Source organism: Oryx dammah, unplaced genomic scaffold (genome assembly GCF_014754425.2).
Source record: "Oryx dammah isolate SB20612 unplaced genomic scaffold, SCBI_Odam_1.1 HiC_scaffold_4, whole genome shotgun sequence".
Lineage (NCBI taxonomy): Eukaryota > Metazoa > Chordata > Mammalia > Artiodactyla > Bovidae > Oryx > Oryx dammah.
In genome coordinates this window covers 76,072,529-76,091,520 of record NW_024070188.1, presented here as the reverse complement: position 1 = coordinate 76,091,520, position 18,992 = coordinate 76,072,529, and the positions used below count along the sequence as shown (strand labels likewise).

General features: G+C 38.2%; 1 protein-coding gene across 15 annotated transcripts in view; it reads left to right on the top strand.

Annotated features, from left to right (window-relative positions):
* The window catches only part of SYNE1 (spectrin repeat containing nuclear envelope protein 1), a 494,970-nt gene that overhangs the window by 227,522 nt on the left and 248,456 nt on the right, over window positions 1-18,992 (top strand). For all 15 annotated transcript variants that reach the window (XM_040238711.1, XM_040238710.1, XM_040238708.1 and 12 more), the window contains 8 exons: window positions 3,245-3,536; window positions 4,581-4,753; window positions 7,035-7,344; window positions 8,743-8,907; window positions 11,280-11,636; window positions 16,734-16,870; window positions 17,088-17,265; window positions 18,097-18,279. In XM_040238711.1, coding sequence (XP_040094645.1) covers window positions 3,245-3,536; window positions 4,581-4,753; window positions 7,035-7,344; window positions 8,743-8,907; window positions 11,280-11,636; window positions 16,734-16,870; window positions 17,088-17,265; window positions 18,097-18,279 — 1,795 coding nt within the window. The remainder of the gene's footprint in view (window positions 1-3,244; window positions 3,537-4,580; window positions 4,754-7,034; window positions 7,345-8,742; window positions 8,908-11,279; window positions 11,637-16,733; window positions 16,871-17,087; window positions 17,266-18,096; window positions 18,280-18,992) is intronic.

Here is an 18,992-nt window from a genome sequence, read left to right as displayed (position 1 = left end):
CATGAATAAAGCAAAAGGTATTATGGAGTCTGACTGCCCTAGAGATTCACTTTCTTCACTGCAGTATTTGTCTTCCCATTGCTTGTCAACTGAGCAAATGTTTCCGGCTCCTTCTCAGGCAGTTCTCTGGCCTATGCTTTGGACTCCACTCTCATGGCTTTGCTCCCTCAATTCACACTACACTGCTGGCATTTTCAGTTGCTTCATTGAAATTGTTGCACTGGAAGATAGAACACTTGTCACTAAGGGAGGGAAGCTTGGCCCAAAACTCTGTCTCACTGTTGTTTTGGTCCTACCTCTGTGAACCTTTACCATGGGGCAAACACATTATTGATTTTGCTACTGAATTCAGGTTAAGCTGCTCATACTCAAGAATCTAAGAGTGAGAGAGAAGTGTTGAATAAAAGGAAAGATGGCTTTATTGAGGCAGCTGGAAATTCTGGCAAGAAGGTGGACTCACGTCCCAAAGAACCAATCCCCACTGCTGATCAGAGAGCGGATTTTAAAGGAAAACTTGAAGGGTGGGCAGGCAGAGACCACCAACAGAACAAAGCAGTTAGCTTTGAGAATCATCTTGAAACTGGTCATTTAGTGGTCTGGTCAGCATCATCTTGATTGTTTTAAGCACAGTTAATCTTCAGTTCTAAGGTCAGTTTGTTACTAGTACCTTGAAGTCAGTTCCTGGAAATGTGCAAGCCACATACTCAGTGCTGCTCAAGCCAGAGCGTCTTATGTCACGACTACAGTCCGGTCATCATGTACTGTGCTTAGTTACTTGGTAGTGTGCAACTCTCTGACCCCATGGACTGTAGCCCACCAGGCTCCTCTGTCCATGGGGATTCTCTAGGCAAGAATACTGGATGGGTTGCCATTTCCTTCTCCAGGGAATCTTCCCAATGCAGAGATCAAACCCCGGTTTCCTGCACTGCAGGAGGATTCTTTCCATCTTAGCCACCAGGGAGGCCCAGGAATACTGGAGTGGGTAGCCTATTCCTTTGCCAGGGCAACTTCCCAGCCCAGGAAGCGAACTGGGGTCTCCTGCGTTTCAGGCAGATTCTTTAACAGCTGAGCTACCGGGCAGTTAGCTTTTTCCCTCTGGTGGCCATTTTAGTGGCTGCGAAACAACTCAAGAATGTGAATCAGACTTTTTATTTATATCCTTCAGGGAGAAGCTAAAGATTCTGTGACTGTGTTGTCCTAACTGTTAACCGCTTGAGCCTGCTTTTTTTGTGACTCAGGGAGACCTGGGAGACTACAGCTTTTCTACAAAGAGACAAGGGACACAGAAGGGCTTTAGTATCTGGGAAGGCGCCACAGAGTCCTGCTCAATTTCAGTTTTTTATAAATTGAACCCAATAGTGATTCAATTATAAATTGAAACTCACCCAAACCCAATGGTGAATTTCTCAAGGTCATGGATCATCAGGTCTTTATGATCTCTAGTATAGTACAAACAATAGGAAATATTTGCTAAATTGATAGAATAGTAGCATTATTCTAACCATAAAACTTTCTTAAAATTACATAGCATTTTATTTACTTTTTAAATCTTGACTCTTGTCTAGGTACAGTAAAACATGGCCAGACCTATTTCTCTCCTCCTTTTAAACATTTGATATTATTCTTGAGCTGTTACTCTGATATTCCAGGACCAGATGCTGGGAATTTAGGTATATTTGCTCCCATCTTCTTTCCACCTGGCCGCTTCTCTAGACAATTATAATGTGCTCTGCTGGTATCCCAGCTTCTCCAACTGAGTCACCTGACTTCTTTCACTTGCTGGCCACTTGCTCTTCCCAGTCCTTTGGATTTTTTTTAATCATAATATTCTGCAAGTGCTTTGCATATCTTGGGGGAATGTCCTATATTTTTAAAAAGAACCTCAGACTTAAGAGTCATTGATTTTTGTTGTCTATTAAGCAGTTCTTCTGGTGGTAACATGTGATATCTGTCCTCTTGAATTATTATTTAACTAAAGCCATTGTTTAAACCATCTTCATATCTTACCTTCATGTCTCATGCAGATTACAAGTATCAGTTCAATTCAGTCACTTAGTTGTGTCTGACTCTTTGCAACCCATGGACTGCAGCATGCCAGGCTTCCCTTTCCATCACCAACTCCCAGAGCTTACTCAAACTAGTGTCAATTGAGTCAGTGATGCCATTCAACCATCTCATCCTCTGTTGTCCCCTTCTTCTCCCACCTTCAATCTTTCCCAGTATTACAAGTATAAGAGATGCATTTTAAAGTATATGTAATGTTGTCTAAGTCTTATATATCTCATTGAAGCACATAGGATTCTGTTTAGATAATAGCTTCTCAAGAAAAAGAAAAAGATGAGGTAGGAAATGGGCTTCCTGTCCTTTTTCTGACATTCACAACAGCTTGTGTGACAGCATCTACAGTCTCCCTTCTGATACCCCAGGCATTTTCTGAGAGATATGCTGATTCAGAAATCTGTAAAACAGTATAAAGCCAACCCAGCCATAGAAAGTTAAGTTTTCCCTTGACTTAATTAACATAACCTCAAACTGAGATGAGCAGAGTTCCCAAGATACAACAAAGAAACCCACAGTATTCATAAGATGGCCTTTTGAAAGAAGCTTTCTTTGGCACTTTATCTCTGCCAAACATTGGGCTGGATGCTGGGGATATGAGATGAATGTAATCACTGTGGCTTCTAGAAGGTGAAAGCCTTGTGGATGGAGACAGACAGGGTGTATGAGGTGAGAGAAAGATGGAAAGAGGGCACCAGAAGGGGAGTCAGCATCATGCTTCCTGGGGATGTAAGCCCTGCACTGAGATTTGAAGGGCCTCTTAGAAAAGAAGTTGAAGAGTGGTTAGGAAGGAGGAGTCTTAGTGTGTATACAGCAGGGTGGAGTGCCTGGGGAATTTCAGGGAGCTGTTTATGATTAGAGCATTAACTAGGAATGAAGAAAGGTCAGGGATCAGCCCGGAGAGACAGGCCTGAGCCATTTCCTGAAGTGAATCCCTGACAATACAGAGGGCTGGGATCCAGGCATAGCACAGACTGAATGAGATCCCTGGATGGGAAGTGACTGCATTCAGATAAACCACGGAGACCCAGGTAGCCAGCTCTCTGAGGGCGCCCAGCACCATCACTGAAAGGCATGTCAGCTGTGAGCTCTGGTCTGCTGGCTGCTCCAATGTCAGCAATTATGTGTCACTCCTCTGTGCTCCTGACTGTCAGAATTCATTTTTTTTTCCTCCTGTTTTCTTTAGAGAGTCTCTGGACAAGCTGTCCCAGAGAGGGCAGCTTCTCAGTGAAGAAGGCCACGGTGCTGGGAAAGAAAGCCGCCTGTGTTCCCAGCTCCTCACGAGCTATCAGAACTTACTCCGGATGACCAAGGAGAAGCTCCGGAGCTGCCAGGTGGCCCTGCAGGAGCATGAGGCCCTGGAGGAGGCGCTGCAGAGCATGTGGTCCTGGGTAAAGGACATGCAAGACAGACTGGCCAGTGCAGAGAGCACCGTGGGGAGCAAAGACGCCTTGGAGAGGCGGCTGTTACAAGTGCAGGTACGTGGGGCGCCAGCCTGAGGCCTTCCGAAGACTGCTGGATTAGACTCACAGGTGTTTGGGGTGTCCCTGGTGGCTCAGACAGTAAAGAATCTGCCTGCAATGCAAGAGACCTGGGTCTAACCCCTGGGTGGGGAAGATCCCTTGGAGAAGGGAGTGGCTACCCACTCCAGTAGTTTTGTCTGGGAAATCCCATGGATAGAGGAGCCTGGTGGGCTACAGTCTGTAGGGTCACAAAGAGTCGGACATGACCGAGTGATTCACACACACACACACACACACACACACACACACGTGCATACACACAGGTGTTTGAGTTAGGTTCTCATCGTTCAACAGTGAGTCTCCTCAGGATTATGTGGGCAAAATGAAGAAAATGGGCAAAAAAAGGATTTGGAGGAATTGTTTTTCTCTTCGGTCAAGGAATATTTTTGTTCTAATAGCTTTAAAATAATTTTAAAAAAATTTTAGTAAATATTTTTAGCAAACATTATGAATACCTACTTTACTCCAAGCACCATGAAAGTTGATTGGAATATAGAGACAAAAATTAGTTCTTGCTTTCTAGAAGTTCCCAGTTAGTGGAAGAGATCAACCTGTAAATTGTTACTTTCAGTGCAGCCTGTATGGAGGGGCCGTGAATGAAGTACAGAGGAGGCCACAGACCAGCCTGCAGTCAGTGAAGTTTCCTTTGAAAGGCAGATATTACCCAGGCAATGGAAATAGGGATCTGTCAAGTTTTGGACAAGGGTGGCTTCATTTTCAAAATGACTTCTCTTTACTCTGATGCAAAATTCAATAAAGTTCCACTTCTAGGCTGTGGTCCAAAGTTTTCCAGGAACTTAAATCAGAGTTGGTCTCTGACTTCCAGACTCCCGGACTTCTAATATTTAAGTAAGGTGTTATAGGGCCATAGGGTCCAGAGTTTGATATTGTCGTTGTTGTTTCATTTTAAGGTAAGTTATGCCTTAGCTTGATTCTCATGGGAAACAACACATCAGAAGGTTTTAGTAATCTTGCTGATTATTCATTCTTCCTTCACAGGAAATTCTCCTGATGAAAGGTGAAGGGGAAGTTAAATTGAACATGGCCATTGGCAAAGGGGAACAGGCCTTGAGAAGTAGCAACAAGGAGGGTCAGAAGGTGATCCAGACTCAGCTGCAGACCCTTAAAGACGTGTGGGCTAACATCATGGGCTCCTCCGTCCATGCCCAGAGGTACAGAGCCTATTTTTAGTGTGTCTTTGCCTGAGTCAAACCCAGTGACTTAGTGAAATGATGGAGTAGTGCCGAAGGTATCCTGTAAGAGAGTTACCAAGCATGTTATTTTAGATAGTTGTATGGATGCCTGTCTCTGCCTGATTGAATTTTCTGTAACTGCAATGGCTAGTTTTGTTTGCTTGCTTGCTTTGTGTGTGTGTGTGTGTGTGTGTGTAATATTTACATCTCCCATAACATCTCTCATGGAATCTGGCACACATGGGCTTAATCAGATACCTCCTCTAAATTCATCAAAGAAAGAATATGTCTTTAATAACTTTAACAACTTTAATAACTTTTTGCTTTTTAAGGAAAGTTAAGTCATTGGCAACTTTTGAGCTTACATACAAATCTTTTTCTCAATCGAAGTAATATCCCTGACCGTGAGGTTGCAGAGATGTTGGGAGAATATGTGATCACCCCAGTGATGGGCTATCCTTACATTTAGAGTAAGGCCAGGGGAACCAACATCCTGCTATGTGTGAACATCTTCACATGAGCAACAACCAGACTACATGACCCCATTGCATTAGACGCTGATGAGAAAATAGAGAAGATTCTAATTGTTACACAAGGTGGTGGTGTTGTGTTACATTTATGATTGAAAAACTTTCATCTTCTTCCCTCTTCTCAGAAGATCTACAAATAATCTGACTGGCTGGTTGGACAAATGACTTTCAGTCAGTATTATACTAACACACATTCCAGAGGTCACATTCTAAAGTTTATATGTACTGTTCAATTGCTGAAGAAGTGTGTGCTCAAAATGATCTTCATAAATAGATGAACAGAAGATTAGAGCTCATCGCAAAACAAAATAACACTCCAGTTACTCACTGCAGTGTAAACAGTGAACCATGGTGACAGCTAAAATTTGCGGAGTTGTGCTTTGTTTTGTTCCCTTTGAAGATGGAGGGTAGGTGGTAACTCCAAAAAGTCAGCAGGATTTTGAATCTTCATCACAACTCATAATGGTCAGCAAACAAACAAAAAAAAAATCAGATTCCATAGTTCTATTACTCTATAGATCAGACTGCTGGGGCATGAGCTAAACTCCCCAATGCTTGGTAACAGGCCCACTTCATAAAAGTGAATAGCAATATGGGTGAATATTTTCCAGATGTTAGAATAAGATTTTAAATACAGGAAGCGATTTTAAATCCTTGATTCTTCTCTTTCAGCAAGGAATTAACTTTGGAAACTGGATTTTGAGCAGTAGCAGTGCTCAAATTATTGTGCTAAAATAATGAAACAAAGTAGTTTTTGCTCTCTCAGTGCTCAAAAGCTAGGGTAGGATACATTCAAAAAAAAAAAAACAAGCCTCTGACTCAGATTGTGTTCCTAAGATGCTGTGGACCGTGGAAGAGAGTAGGGCTTGGATGGCGTCTGGAGAAGTGAGATGGATTTGGACTTTCCAGCAAATTATTTGCAGAAAGAATAGGGCTTTAAGGCATATATGATGAGGTATATATTGGTGCAAAGGGGAAAATTTGAGCAAAAGAAACAATTTAGAAGTACATTCACCACAGATATAACTTCAGGATCATAGAATTATATGCAAGGGACAGTGGGAGGGGTCACTGAAGATGAGTTAGAATAGTTTGTAAAGCTACATGTTGGAGGTATTTTAAAAATGCCAGTCTAGAGAGCCTTTTAGTTGACTATTGGGAGAGGTTTTGACTTGACTATTAACTTACGCGACTATATTTCTAATACTATTAGCACACCGAGCCTTCATCCCTTCACACATTCAACACAGAGGCACTAAACGCTATGCATTATATCTGCAAGTGAAAACATCAATCTAATTATGTCATTTACCCAAAAGAATACTTTACATTTTGTATTCCATTATCTTTAATAAGATAAACCAAATCCAAGAAAATACAGAATTAATGTATATTAAATAAAATTTAACTGGTGCCCCCGAGCTGATGTTTTGACAGTGTAACATGTATATGTGTCTATTCATTTAGGGCAATTAGCATTTGGAAGACAAATCTCCAGATGCATATGCGACTAAGACATCTTCAAATTTTGGCATAAATTTATTTTTATTTGGAAGAAGCTGTGTTGTAGGTCAGAAGAGTAATGTTTTCCCCTTCACTTAAAAACAGTGTTTTCGTCACTTACCATACCATTTGGTAAAAGAGCTTACATAGGTGCAATGCCCTCATAGTTGGTTTTTAGTAGAGATGTGACGATAACTTACTTTTGTAATATGTGACATTGATTCTAGCACTTTAGAATCTGTGATTAGCCAGTGGAATGACTATCTAGAGTGGAAAAACCAGTTGGAGCAGTGGATGGAATCGGTGGATCAAAAAGTAGAACATCCCTTGCAACTACAGCCTGGTCTGAAAGAGAAGTTTTCCCTCCTGGATCACTTTCAGTCCGTTGTATCGGAGGCAGAAGACCACGCCGGAGCCCTGCAGCGACTCACGGCAAAAGCCAGGGAGCTCTACCAGAAGACTGAGGATGAGGCTTTCACGGATACAGCTCAAGAGGAACTGAAAACACAGTTTAATGACATACTGACCGTTTCCAAGGTTAGTGCTTTATAGCAAAGGAAAAATGTCAAGGTTCAGATAAAGAATACACTGTAGGTTAAAATTTAGGGGAATTGGTGTGGAGGTTGTGAGGGAGGCTGAAGAGGGAGGGGATATATATATATATAATATATATATAATATATATATATATATACATTATGTATATATCTACACATTATGTATATGTATATGTACACACATATATATACGGCTTATTCGCTTTGTTGTACAGCAAAAACCAACATAACATTGTAAAGCAATTATTCTCCAATTAAAAATTTTAAAAATAGAAATACAAAATGAAACTATATCTGTAGTGGACAGATATCTTACATAAAGGGTCATTTCTCACTAATGGATGCCCATGACTTTTTCTCTCTATGCAATTTTGGGATGATTTTTTATTCTTTGTTTTTCATCCTGCTCCACTCAGAACATTAATCAACCCATTTCTTTTCTTTGTAAGACTGTCTGAGGCTCAGTTGTCAGTTTAGAGTTCTTTTGCTTTTGCTGTCACTTATATTTGTTATGTTAGGTGAAAGTCTATTCACCTCCCAGATTTCAGTCATGTACCAAGTATTCTATTTCTCATTTTAGTAAAAACCTTTATTTTTCTGTTCTCCAAGAAACTGGCTCCTTTGTGTAATATGAAGATTTTCTCTCAATTCTATCTCTGAATCATTACTTTCCTCCATGACTTTTCTTTTGCATGTATGTGAGAATGTTAAAGAAAATAAGGAAGAACGTTTTTTTCCCTCTCTTGGCTTCCTTTGAGGAAATCTTTGTATTATTAGTACTACCGTTTTTAACATATGTGTTAGTTTATCTTAATTTTTATTTTGGTAATGATTAAGAGCTATGACTTCAGTTAAAAAGACCTACAAATTTGAATTCTGGCGTTGACGCTTTTTCGGATGTATGACTTTGGGTATGTTACTTAACCTCTGTAACCTCTAAAGGTCCTTTCTCATAATATAGTTAAATAATATTATCTATATCACATAGCTGTTATGAGGATTAAATGAGCAAATTTATTTTAAGTGCTGAGCAGAATACTGTACACAAAGGCAACACAAATAATTTCTTGAACAATAAGAACAGTTATAATAATAGTAATAATTAAGTGGATTATTAGTGAGGGATGTTAGTCAACATTCATTAAGCATAGGTTTTTATTCTAAGCTAGACCAAGGAAAACTTAAAGGAAAATGATTGCTTCTTCACAGTCTTTCAGTCTAATTAAGATTCGATTTTTTTTTCATTTTGAGATATTAGACATAGAGAAAATTCAAAAATAAGAAAAAAATCTGTTAAGATCATTAAGACACCTGCTGCCTTGTCTGATTTCAGATTCTGAATAATGATTACTGTTAAAGTACTCTTCTTTCTCTACCAGGAGAAAATGAGGAAAGTAGAAGAGATTGTGAAAGACCATCTCATATATTTAGACGCAGTCCAAGAATTCACGGATTGGCTCCATTCAGCAAAGGAAGAACTTCATCGGTGGTCAGATATGTCAGGAGATTCACCAGCCACCCAGAAAAAATTATCTAAAATTAAGGTCAGAAAATAGACGGGTGGTATAACTGCATTGGTTCTTGGGTATCACATTCCTGTGATGAAGATTCTGTGGATAAGATTTTTTAAAATATTTTCTTCCTCTTCCTGTTTTCTATTTGTTGGCATTTATTACCTTGTACCTCATGAATCAAAAATATAAGCAGGAGGAAAAAGGAAATTCAAAACATGGTACACTTGTGAGGAAAATGGACCACTATCCACAGATGCTTCTGTGTGCAAATGTGCTTATTATTGTAGCATCGAGGCCTACGAAATATGCACCAGATTGGGTTGACAAAATGAGATACTATTTTCTAGCACAGTGGAAGAAAAGTTTATAAAGTAACTCGGTTAAAAGTATTTGAATAATTCACTTGTTTTATTCTGCTTTCTCAGCCAACAGTATGACAACATAGTAGAAAACAGTCATTTTAAGAGCATTAAAATAGGTTCCTGCTTATAAGGTCTACTTTAAAAAAAAAAAAAGAAGTTCCCATATCTGAGGGAGCTAGAACAAGTATATTTCTATTTACTTGAATATTAAATTGCATTAATTTCCTCTCTGTGGAAGTAATAGATTTTAATCTGAGAACCAGGAAATGGTGATATTTTCAATTGTTCAGTTGTACATGAGGAAACGTTGGAATACATAGTATAAATGGGGTCAGGAATAGAAGACTGGGATTGTGTTCTGATACCTGGAAATCAGAACGTAAAAATACTCGATGATAGCGACAATAACTACATTTTGAAAGTTTACTCTTAAATGTTCAGAAAGCATTATCTTATTTAAATCTTACTACGACTGCACAGGTTTTAAATGAGATAACCGCAGAAAGCCACTTCTAAAATTCTTATTATCTGTGTAATAAAACGCTTTGCTATATTCTTCACTAATATTTTGATTTGTTCCTCCATTCACTCACCCCTATCCATGGTTGTACAACCTTCAAGGAACTTGAAGTGTGGGAAGGAATGAGGATGCACAAACTGATGCTTGTAAAATCATACAGCAAATGTAACCCTAGCTCACGAGTTCAGGCTCTAGAATTGGACCCTAATGCTACATCTTATCCCTACTGCTTTTCTTAGGGCAAGTTACTTGATGTCCTCAAGCCTCAACCTCTTTCTTCATTGGCAAAAATCAGAGTAACAATAGTACCTGCCTCACAGAGTCATTTTGAGGACTAAATTAGATCATGTGCCTAGAGCATTTTAGCAGTCCAGGAGCTAAGTCATAAATTTGTATTAAAATTAACAAAAATTTAAAAAAATAAAATTAACAAAAATAATGGATACATAAATATATAAACATCAGAATAGATTCTGTAGAGAAATCTGTTCTTAGCAAAAAATATCACTATTTTACCTAATTAGCAATACATAAGTTTATCTTGTTATCTTTTGGGGTATTTGTGTGCTTTAAGCCTAAAAGTTGCAGTTAAATTGTTGAATTTCTAGTGAGGTTCTCAAAAGTAAAAAGAATAGTAATAAATGAATGCTGTGTAAAGGTTGTTTTGAGCTTTCAGCTTAAGTATGTCTGTGAGTGATTTATTTTACTTACTATAAAAATATGTAGTTAACATGCTGAAAGTGAAAGGAAAAGTGAAAGTCGCTCAGCTGTGTCCAATTCTTTGGGACCCCATGGACTATACAGTTCATGCAAATCTCCAGGCCAGAAAACTGGAGTGGGTGGCTGTTTCCTTCTCCAGGGGATCTTCCCAACCCAGGGATCGAACCAACGTCTTCTGGATTGCAGGCAGATTCTTTACCAACTGAGCTATCAGGGAAGCCTGCAGACTGAACTATTTCGTACTTAAAATATGTCATATGAAAATATTAACATACTGAAGTATTTGAAATTGAGGAGGGCTTATTCTTTTCTTGTGATGGGTTAGCTTGATTCCTAGTGGAACAGAAATGTCGTTTAAGCCACCACCTCGGGGAAGAAGATGGAAATGGGGTAGAGACAAGAGCAGAGGACAGTTCTGCCACAATCCTTGTTCACTTGTCTTGATGTCAACTTAGGGAAAAATAAGATTCACACATTTAGCAATACACCACAGGTAAACATTCAAATCACTATCAAAATAGTTTCACGTATCCCAACAACACCGGATTTCAGGGTTCCCCTTTAGTCTGTTTCAGGATGTTGCAGATTCCTCAGTTTACTTCGCCACAAACCCTGATGCTCATAATGATAATTCTCTACTATAATAACTTAGGAGGGGGCGGATGAATTGAATCCGGTTCCTTGTGGCACACTTGCTAAAACTTCCTAGCAGGACAGGGTCCCCCTCTGTACACATTTGGAAACTTGCAGGCCAAGTGACTCAGAGCCTCCTCGGTTGCCATGGTGATATTCCATTACAGGAGCTGATGGATTCCAGAGAGATTGGTGCAAGCCGCCTAAGCAGAGTGGAGTCTCTGGCCCCTGCCGTGAAACAGAACACGACTGCCAGTGGCTGTGAGCTCTTGGACACGGAGATGCAGGCCCTGCGTGCGGACTGGAAGCAGTGGGAAGACAGCGTTTTCCAAACGCAGACCAGCTTGGAGAACCTGGTTAGCCAAATGGCCCTTTCGGAGCAGGAGTTCTCAGGCCAAGTGGCTCAGCTGGAGCAGGCCCTTGAACAGTTTAGTGCCCTCCTGACAAGCTGGACTCAGCAGTTAGCCCTCCTGGAAGGCAAGAACACAGATAAGGAGCTAGTGGAAGGCTGGCAGAAGGGCCGGGTAAGTTGGCTTCCTGTGTCTGCTGGGGGGTTATGCTAAAATGTTTGTTTGCCTTTCTTTATTGCTAAACAACAACAACAAAAAATTCCTTGCTAACTAAAAACATGCAACATTCATACTTGGAAAAATAAGTAGTAATCTAATTATATTTGTAAAGCTGCTCCATTTCCTTTTTTCATAAGTCAAAATACTGTAAAAATATAGACATAAGGGAGAAAGGTTTTCTTTCATTTTCCCATACGAAGTGTTTATTGATAGTGGGAATATGTTACTTTCATTCTTATGATGTAAGAGTTTGTAATGTTGTTTTCAGCTATTCAGTCTGAAAACAGTGGCCTGTGGGTAGAGGCATAAATAGACAGAGAGTCAGAGCTGTTTTCCTGGCAGGGAATTATTTCCAACAATTAAATGATTGAATTCATAGCTTTGAAAGAAATGTTTGATAATCTCCTAAAGCACAACTAATAGTTTTCACCCTGATTAGCTCTCCTGTGTGTGGATTTGACAGCTGTGTTTGAATTAATCCGTTAACAGAACTCCTAGTCATGCTCGCCAGTTGCCTTGTGAACTTTTTTTTTTTTTTAACTAACAGCCACCCTTTCAGAATGTGAGGAAGGAAAGCGTAAAAGGAAGAGTGAATAATGGGCAGAAGCTTAAAATCTTATTTCATTCTTTTACTGTTAAATAATATCTCAGAAAGCCTTTCAATATGTGCAGTTTTAGAGTGCTCTGAATCATGGATGTCCTTAAAAGGAAGTTTAGTAAACTTCTCTGTTTCTATTTATGTTATTCATTTCAAAATATCTCCAGCTAGTAAGAAAGTCTTGCAGTATTTCCAACACTGTCTTAAGTCAAGTATCTGAAACAAATATAGCACCCACAAAATAAAACTTCATAATCATCTCTTATACTATTTAATTTATAATGTTTCTAGGATTTTTGTTTGTTTTCTCGCGTTTCCTATCCTTTAGGCTTAAGCTCTAGAATAAAGCACAGAAAGTAGTTCTGTAAAACAGGGAGAAGGAAGTCAGTAATAGTCCCATGTGGTCAATATTATTCACTCTGATATAAAAAAATGAATTATTATGCTTTAGTTCTTTTGTGTTTCCTTTTCTTTCTCTTCCATTAATATGATGAAATTTTTTTAAAAGAAAGATTTGGTTATATTGAGATCGAATTACTGTTTTGAGCTATCATTTTTTTATTCATACTACTAATGAAAGTAATAGGTGGAACCTATAAAAAATACAGATGATAATGTAAAGAGAATATGGACTTTTTTTTTTTTGCTTTAGAAGTCCAGTTACCTTGAAGTTTGTTTAAACAAAGAGATAAAGGTCATAATATCTTCATGCAATAGATACTTTGTTCTTTAAGTAACACTTGTGACAAATAACAGAAATAATTAAGGAATGCTGCACTTGTGATCCGTGCAAAACACCAACATTTTGGGTTGTACATAATTTAAAGAAATATCCCAGTCACTTTTTGAAATACTGTAGTAGCCAATACATAGAGGTATGCCTTAAAGGGTGGTCATAGGAATGTAATTCAGAAAATTAAGAAAAAAAAACAAAACATACTGGAACTACTTAGTTTATTCAAAATCACTGAGCAAGAAAAACAACCTTGAACTTCCATACTGATTTTACATAACTTGTATATAGTACCTTGACTTAAATTCAAGAACAAAAGTTAAGACTCTCCTCTTCTATTATTGGTAGACAACTGCATGGTAAACTAAGATAACATTTCTCCCTGGATTTTACCTGAGAGTGGCCTTTTTAATTTTCTATTTAAAAGCGGACAGGTTTGGCACATTTATACTAAAGTTAAAACAATATTGACATTTCTTGGAATCTCAAGAAGAGAATATAGATTATTATTTGTTCTGGTAATCCAAAGTTGCCAGCCCTTCGCTTAGATCTACTTCCAGATTTGGCTCCAAAGTTCATACTTTAGATGATAATACTACATCACCTCCCAATATGCAGATTTCCTTTTATTTTTAATAATGATATTTTACTCTTAAAACAGATAACATTATGCTGTACACCTTAAACTTATACAGTTCTATATGTCAATTTTATCCCAATAAAACCAGGAAAAAATAAAAGATAAAAACAGATAATAAATTTTCTCACCACACACAAAAAAGGAAATGGTAATTATGTGATGGGATGGAGGTGTGAGCTAATGATCTAGTGATAATCATGTACAATATATAAATGTACCTTATCAACACATTATACACCTTAAATTTATACAATGTTGCTTATCAATTGCATTTCAATAAAGCTAGGAAAAGCTTTTAATTTTAAAAAACAATGATAATACTTCCATGACAATGGATGCATAGGACATTTTACAAAATAATGGATTTGCCAGGGTTCTTTGACATTGTTTTGCTGTTTGTTGGAGGTGGGTATTGTCATTGTTGAAAATCACAGTAATAGACATAAAATTCCACAAGTGTTTATTCTCTTTCTGCAATTAAATGATGAGACTCAAGAAATCTTTAAAAAATAAAAATGGGTCATCATCTATAAACTATGTTAAATCATGTTGCAAAGTATCTTATTCACTGTGTTTGCAAAACTCGTATTTTTTTAATTTCCAAGGTTATTAGCCTTAGATATTTAACAATTTTATTAACCTATAGAACCTCTAAGGGAGAAAAAATACATTTTAAGACTTAACTGAAACAGAATTATACAACCTGATATTCATAAAATGAAAAACTGCCAAATGCTTTAATTTATGTTTAATGCAGTCAAGTCGCCCAGTCATGTCCGACTCTGTGACTTCATGGACTGTAGCCTACAAGGCTCCTCTGTCCATGGAATTTTCCAGGCAAGAATACTGGAGTGGGTTGCCATTTCCTTCTCCAGGGGATCTTCCCGACCTGGGGATAGAACCCGGGTCTCCCGCATTGCAGGTAGACGCTTTACCTTCTGAGCCACCAGGGGAGATGATTTTTTTTTTTTTTTTTTTTTTAGTATAAGTTTTTAGTCAAAAGCTTTTCATGTCATCTAATTTATAAATGACTGTTTTGAATCTCTGGTTCTTTTTACTTTTTGATATGTGGTAGATTTCTTTAGTTCTTATATAACATTTTCCCTTAAATAAAAGGTTCAATGTGGTGTAAAATAGTAGTTACTAGTATTTGGAGTTTGGGAGAGAAACTTTCTAATTATTTGTGAATTTCATAAATAAAAACATCTTATACTCCTCCGCAGCCCAGCCACTAACCTAAAAAGAATTTTCAAATCAAGGGAACTTCATCCCTCCTCTGAGAATCACAGTCTAGGTAGGAAAGCCAAGAAGTTCCAGACCAGTGCGGACGCTGGCTGGTGATGAGTGCAGACATGGTGCTGTGTGTCCTCAAGATAATCCCCTAAGAGGTGGGACAGAAAGCAGAGATCCTTAGAGGAGCCCTGGTTTGAGCTGAGTCTTGAGGCTTGATTACAAATTGACCAGATGGGAGAGGTGGAGGAACAGTATCAAGATCCAGAATTACTGAGGAATGAGAAAACACAGGCAACAACTGGAGAACAGGATTCACAAGCAGAGAACATTGTGCTATTCGAGAGTAGACAGGGGTGCTGAGAGTCAAGAAGCAGAGGGAAAGAGAGCTGATTAAGAGTTAAGACATATAATAGATCAGACCTCATTCATCTTGTGTGGAGTGAGAACTTTTCTGATTCAGATCAGTGGGAGGACAGTGGTGCCATTTTCTAGGATGAGAAATGCAACACAGACCTACTTTGTTGAGAGGCCTGGTTTTCCTACAAATCTAGGCCATGTCTTGATAAGTATCTCTGAGAACAGTAATAGTAACAGCAACAGCTATTGAGTAGTTTACTCATCTTCTTGCCCCTCCTCCTTAATATTTTTTTTTAACTTGGAGATAATATTGTCTACATAGTCCCACTTAAATAGCCTGCTGTCTTTACTAATTAGGCTCTTGATGTGCCAGGAACTGTGCTAAGTCTTTGACACTGAAGATCTCACGTGTTCCTTGTGACAATGCTATATGAAAACTGTTGCAAAGCACCTTGTGTAGCTCAGTAGACCATGTGGTTTCAGAGGTGTCCTTGTCAAGTCCCAACACTTTGTTTTGGATTTGAGATTCACAATATTGTGATTAATCACGTCTCTCTCTCATCTATTAAATTGTGAGCTCTTCAAGTACAAAAATCATACCTTTAGTTGTTTTGAGAGTGCCAGGATCCAGCAAAATGATTGATACGTACTAGATATTTAGCAGATATTTGATGACTAGATGAATGAAACTATGAAAGGAATAAATTACTAGTTAAATTAGACCTCTGAAATATAAGAGATTCTTAATGTAAAAGTTAACTGTATATATACTACATAAATTCAGTTGCTACATGTATTTTTTAATCCAATGTTAGTATTGCTTTGCTTTGAAATGATTTCTCTTCACCTTTAAACAGGATATACCAATGCACATCTTCCAATGGCCTAGTCAGAATGTTTTTGAACAATTTAGGCTATTCTTCGGAGAAGGCAGTAGCACACCACTCCAGTACTCTTGCCTGGAAAATCCTATGGATGGAGGAGCCTGGTTGGCTGCAGTCCATGGAGTCGCTAAGAGTTAGATATGACTGAGCGACTTCACTTTCACTTTTCACTTTCCTGCATTGGAGAAGGAAATGGCACCCCACTCCAGTACTCTTGCCTGGAGAATCCCAGGGACGGGGAAGCCTGGTGGGCTGCCGTCTGTGGGGTCGAACAGAGTCGGACACGACTGCAGTGACTTAGCAGCAGGCTATTCTTGTTTTTCTTTTTCTCATTCCACTTTAAGTTACTTGACCGCTTGATCATTTGACTATCCGGCAATGCTGGATACTTGAGAACTTAGCTCTTCCTAGAAAATGATGCAAAATAACCAAGTGCTATCATCTGCCAGTGGGAATCCTGAAAATAGGCCTCATCTTGTTACTGAATCTACTGTGTTGGTTCTTCCTCCACTAATAATTTATTATGTGATTTATGCGTGTATCATACGAGGATGTGGAAATTGCCCAGTTTAAGCAGCTGCTCCTCTGCCTGGTTATTTCCTGGTAGGAGATACTGGATGCTCTACAAAAAGCCGAGCCTCAGACGGAGAATCTCAAGTCTCAACTGAATGAACTCTGTCGGTTTTCCGGAGACCTGAGTACATACAGCGGAAAAGTTTCTGGCTTGATTAAAGAGTATAATTGGTGAGCATAAACCTTATGGGCATTCACAATATTTTTACACAAATAAGAAGTCAGAGGTTTGTTTAAGTTGTAAGTTCAGTAATAATATAAATTAATCTTTAAATATATTATCAAATGGTGTGAGTGTATACTAAGGGCTGTTGATTTTCTTGAACATTATTTTGATCTACTTTATCACCTTTTTTCTCCTGTTAAATGCTTCAAATCATGGTTCCAGTCTTTGTTTGCAAGCATCCAAGGGCTGTCAGAATAAAGAACAGATTTTACAGCAAAGATTTCTGAGAGCCTTCAAGGATTTCCAACAGTGGTTGGTTAATGCAAAGATCACAACTGCTAAGTGCTTTGACATACCTCAAAATATCAATGAAGTTTCGACGAGTCTTCAGAAAATACAGGTAAGAGTGTGATCAATTAATTCTAATAATGGTGCTGAAAATTCTCTAGTGGTCCAGTGGTTAGAACTCTGTACTTCTACTTCAGGGGACATGCATGGGTTCAGTCCCTGGTCAGGGAATCAAAATCTCACAAACCATATGGCCAAAAAAGAAAATATGTAATAACAGTGACTCCAGGTGACTCAGAGGTAAAGAATCTACCTGCCAGTGCAGGAGACTCAGGTTCAATCCCAGAGTCAGGAAGATCCCTTAGAGGAGGTTTTTGGCAACCCACTTCAGTATTCTTGCCTGGAAAATTCCATGGACAAAGGAGCCTGGTGGTCTACTGTCTGTGGGATCCCAAAGAGTCGGACATGACTAAGTGACTGAGTATGCACCACTGACTTCTAGATCTTATTAGAAGCCTATTAAAGTTTTGCCTAAGAAACTCAGATTTCAAGTAAATCCCTGCTTGAAACAATTGATGTGTAAGTGAAAAGAAACTAGTCCATTCGTCTAAATGCATGCTATTTTTATATATTAATAGGGATTTAGGAGATAATAAAAGCTCTTTGTATGTGAGAAACATTGTGCTTGAGCATGCTAGGCAGATTTTCTCATTAATTTTCACAATACCTGTAACAGTTACATAAGATTATTATTAGATACAATGCATACATAATACACTAATGCATAAGAGTATTATTGTACAAATAGGGTAAAAGAATCTTAGTCAATTAATATGTGCAAAAAATTGTTTATTTCTGTTCTCTGATTTTAATGAGAAATAAGTAGGAGATTCATGTATTTTAATGTATAGAGCTTTTTATTATGCCTAATCTCTTCTTTAAGGAATTTTTCTCAGAAAGTGAAAATGGACAGCACAAGCTAAACACGATGCTTTCTAAAGGAGAACTTTTGTGTACTCTGTTGACCAAAGAGAAAGCTAGTGGCATCCAGGCCAAAATTGCAACTGCAAAAGAAGACTGGAAAAATTTTCATTCGAATCTCCACCAAAAGGAATCTGCTCTGGAGGTATACTATAGCCAACCATGTGGACACCTTCTGTGTTATTTGTTGTTGTTGTTGTTAAAATCCAATATATTATATCCAGTACATCTAGATATCCTTGTCAGAAATTTTGGTCATCCCTCTCTGAATATGATTGGATAAATGGATAACCTTAAGAATCAGCTCAGTGTTGAAGTGTGAACCTCACTGAGGAATTTAATAGCTTCTTTCATGATAGAGGCAGTTATCAGAGGCTTGCCCATGCACCAGCCCATCAGGAACAACTGGTTTTAGTTTTAGGCAATATCATTTAATCTTTATTTGAAGTCCCTCGTTTGTGAAAGTTGTTCTAGGAGAACTGAACAGAAATATCCATGCAAGGCTGCAAAATGCTATGGATGAGACAGTGTGTTATAACTAATGCAGATACCAAGTACTAAATAGTAGATTTTAGGAGTTCAGTATATAGAGAGACAAAATAATTTTATTTTACCTAGGGATAACATAACTTGAATTTATTATAATCATAATTACCTCATAATGCAATTATTTTTTTCTTGAAATAATCTTTTGTGTACCAATTCTTCTCTTAGAGGAAAGTTAAGCATCATGGCAAGTATTTTATTTTCTTTCCTTTTAAAATGCTTCCTAGCAGAAGAGAGCCTTAATTTAATCATGGCCATAATCAATGAAGGATGGAAAACTAATAATAGAGAATTAATATCTGGAAAGAGAAA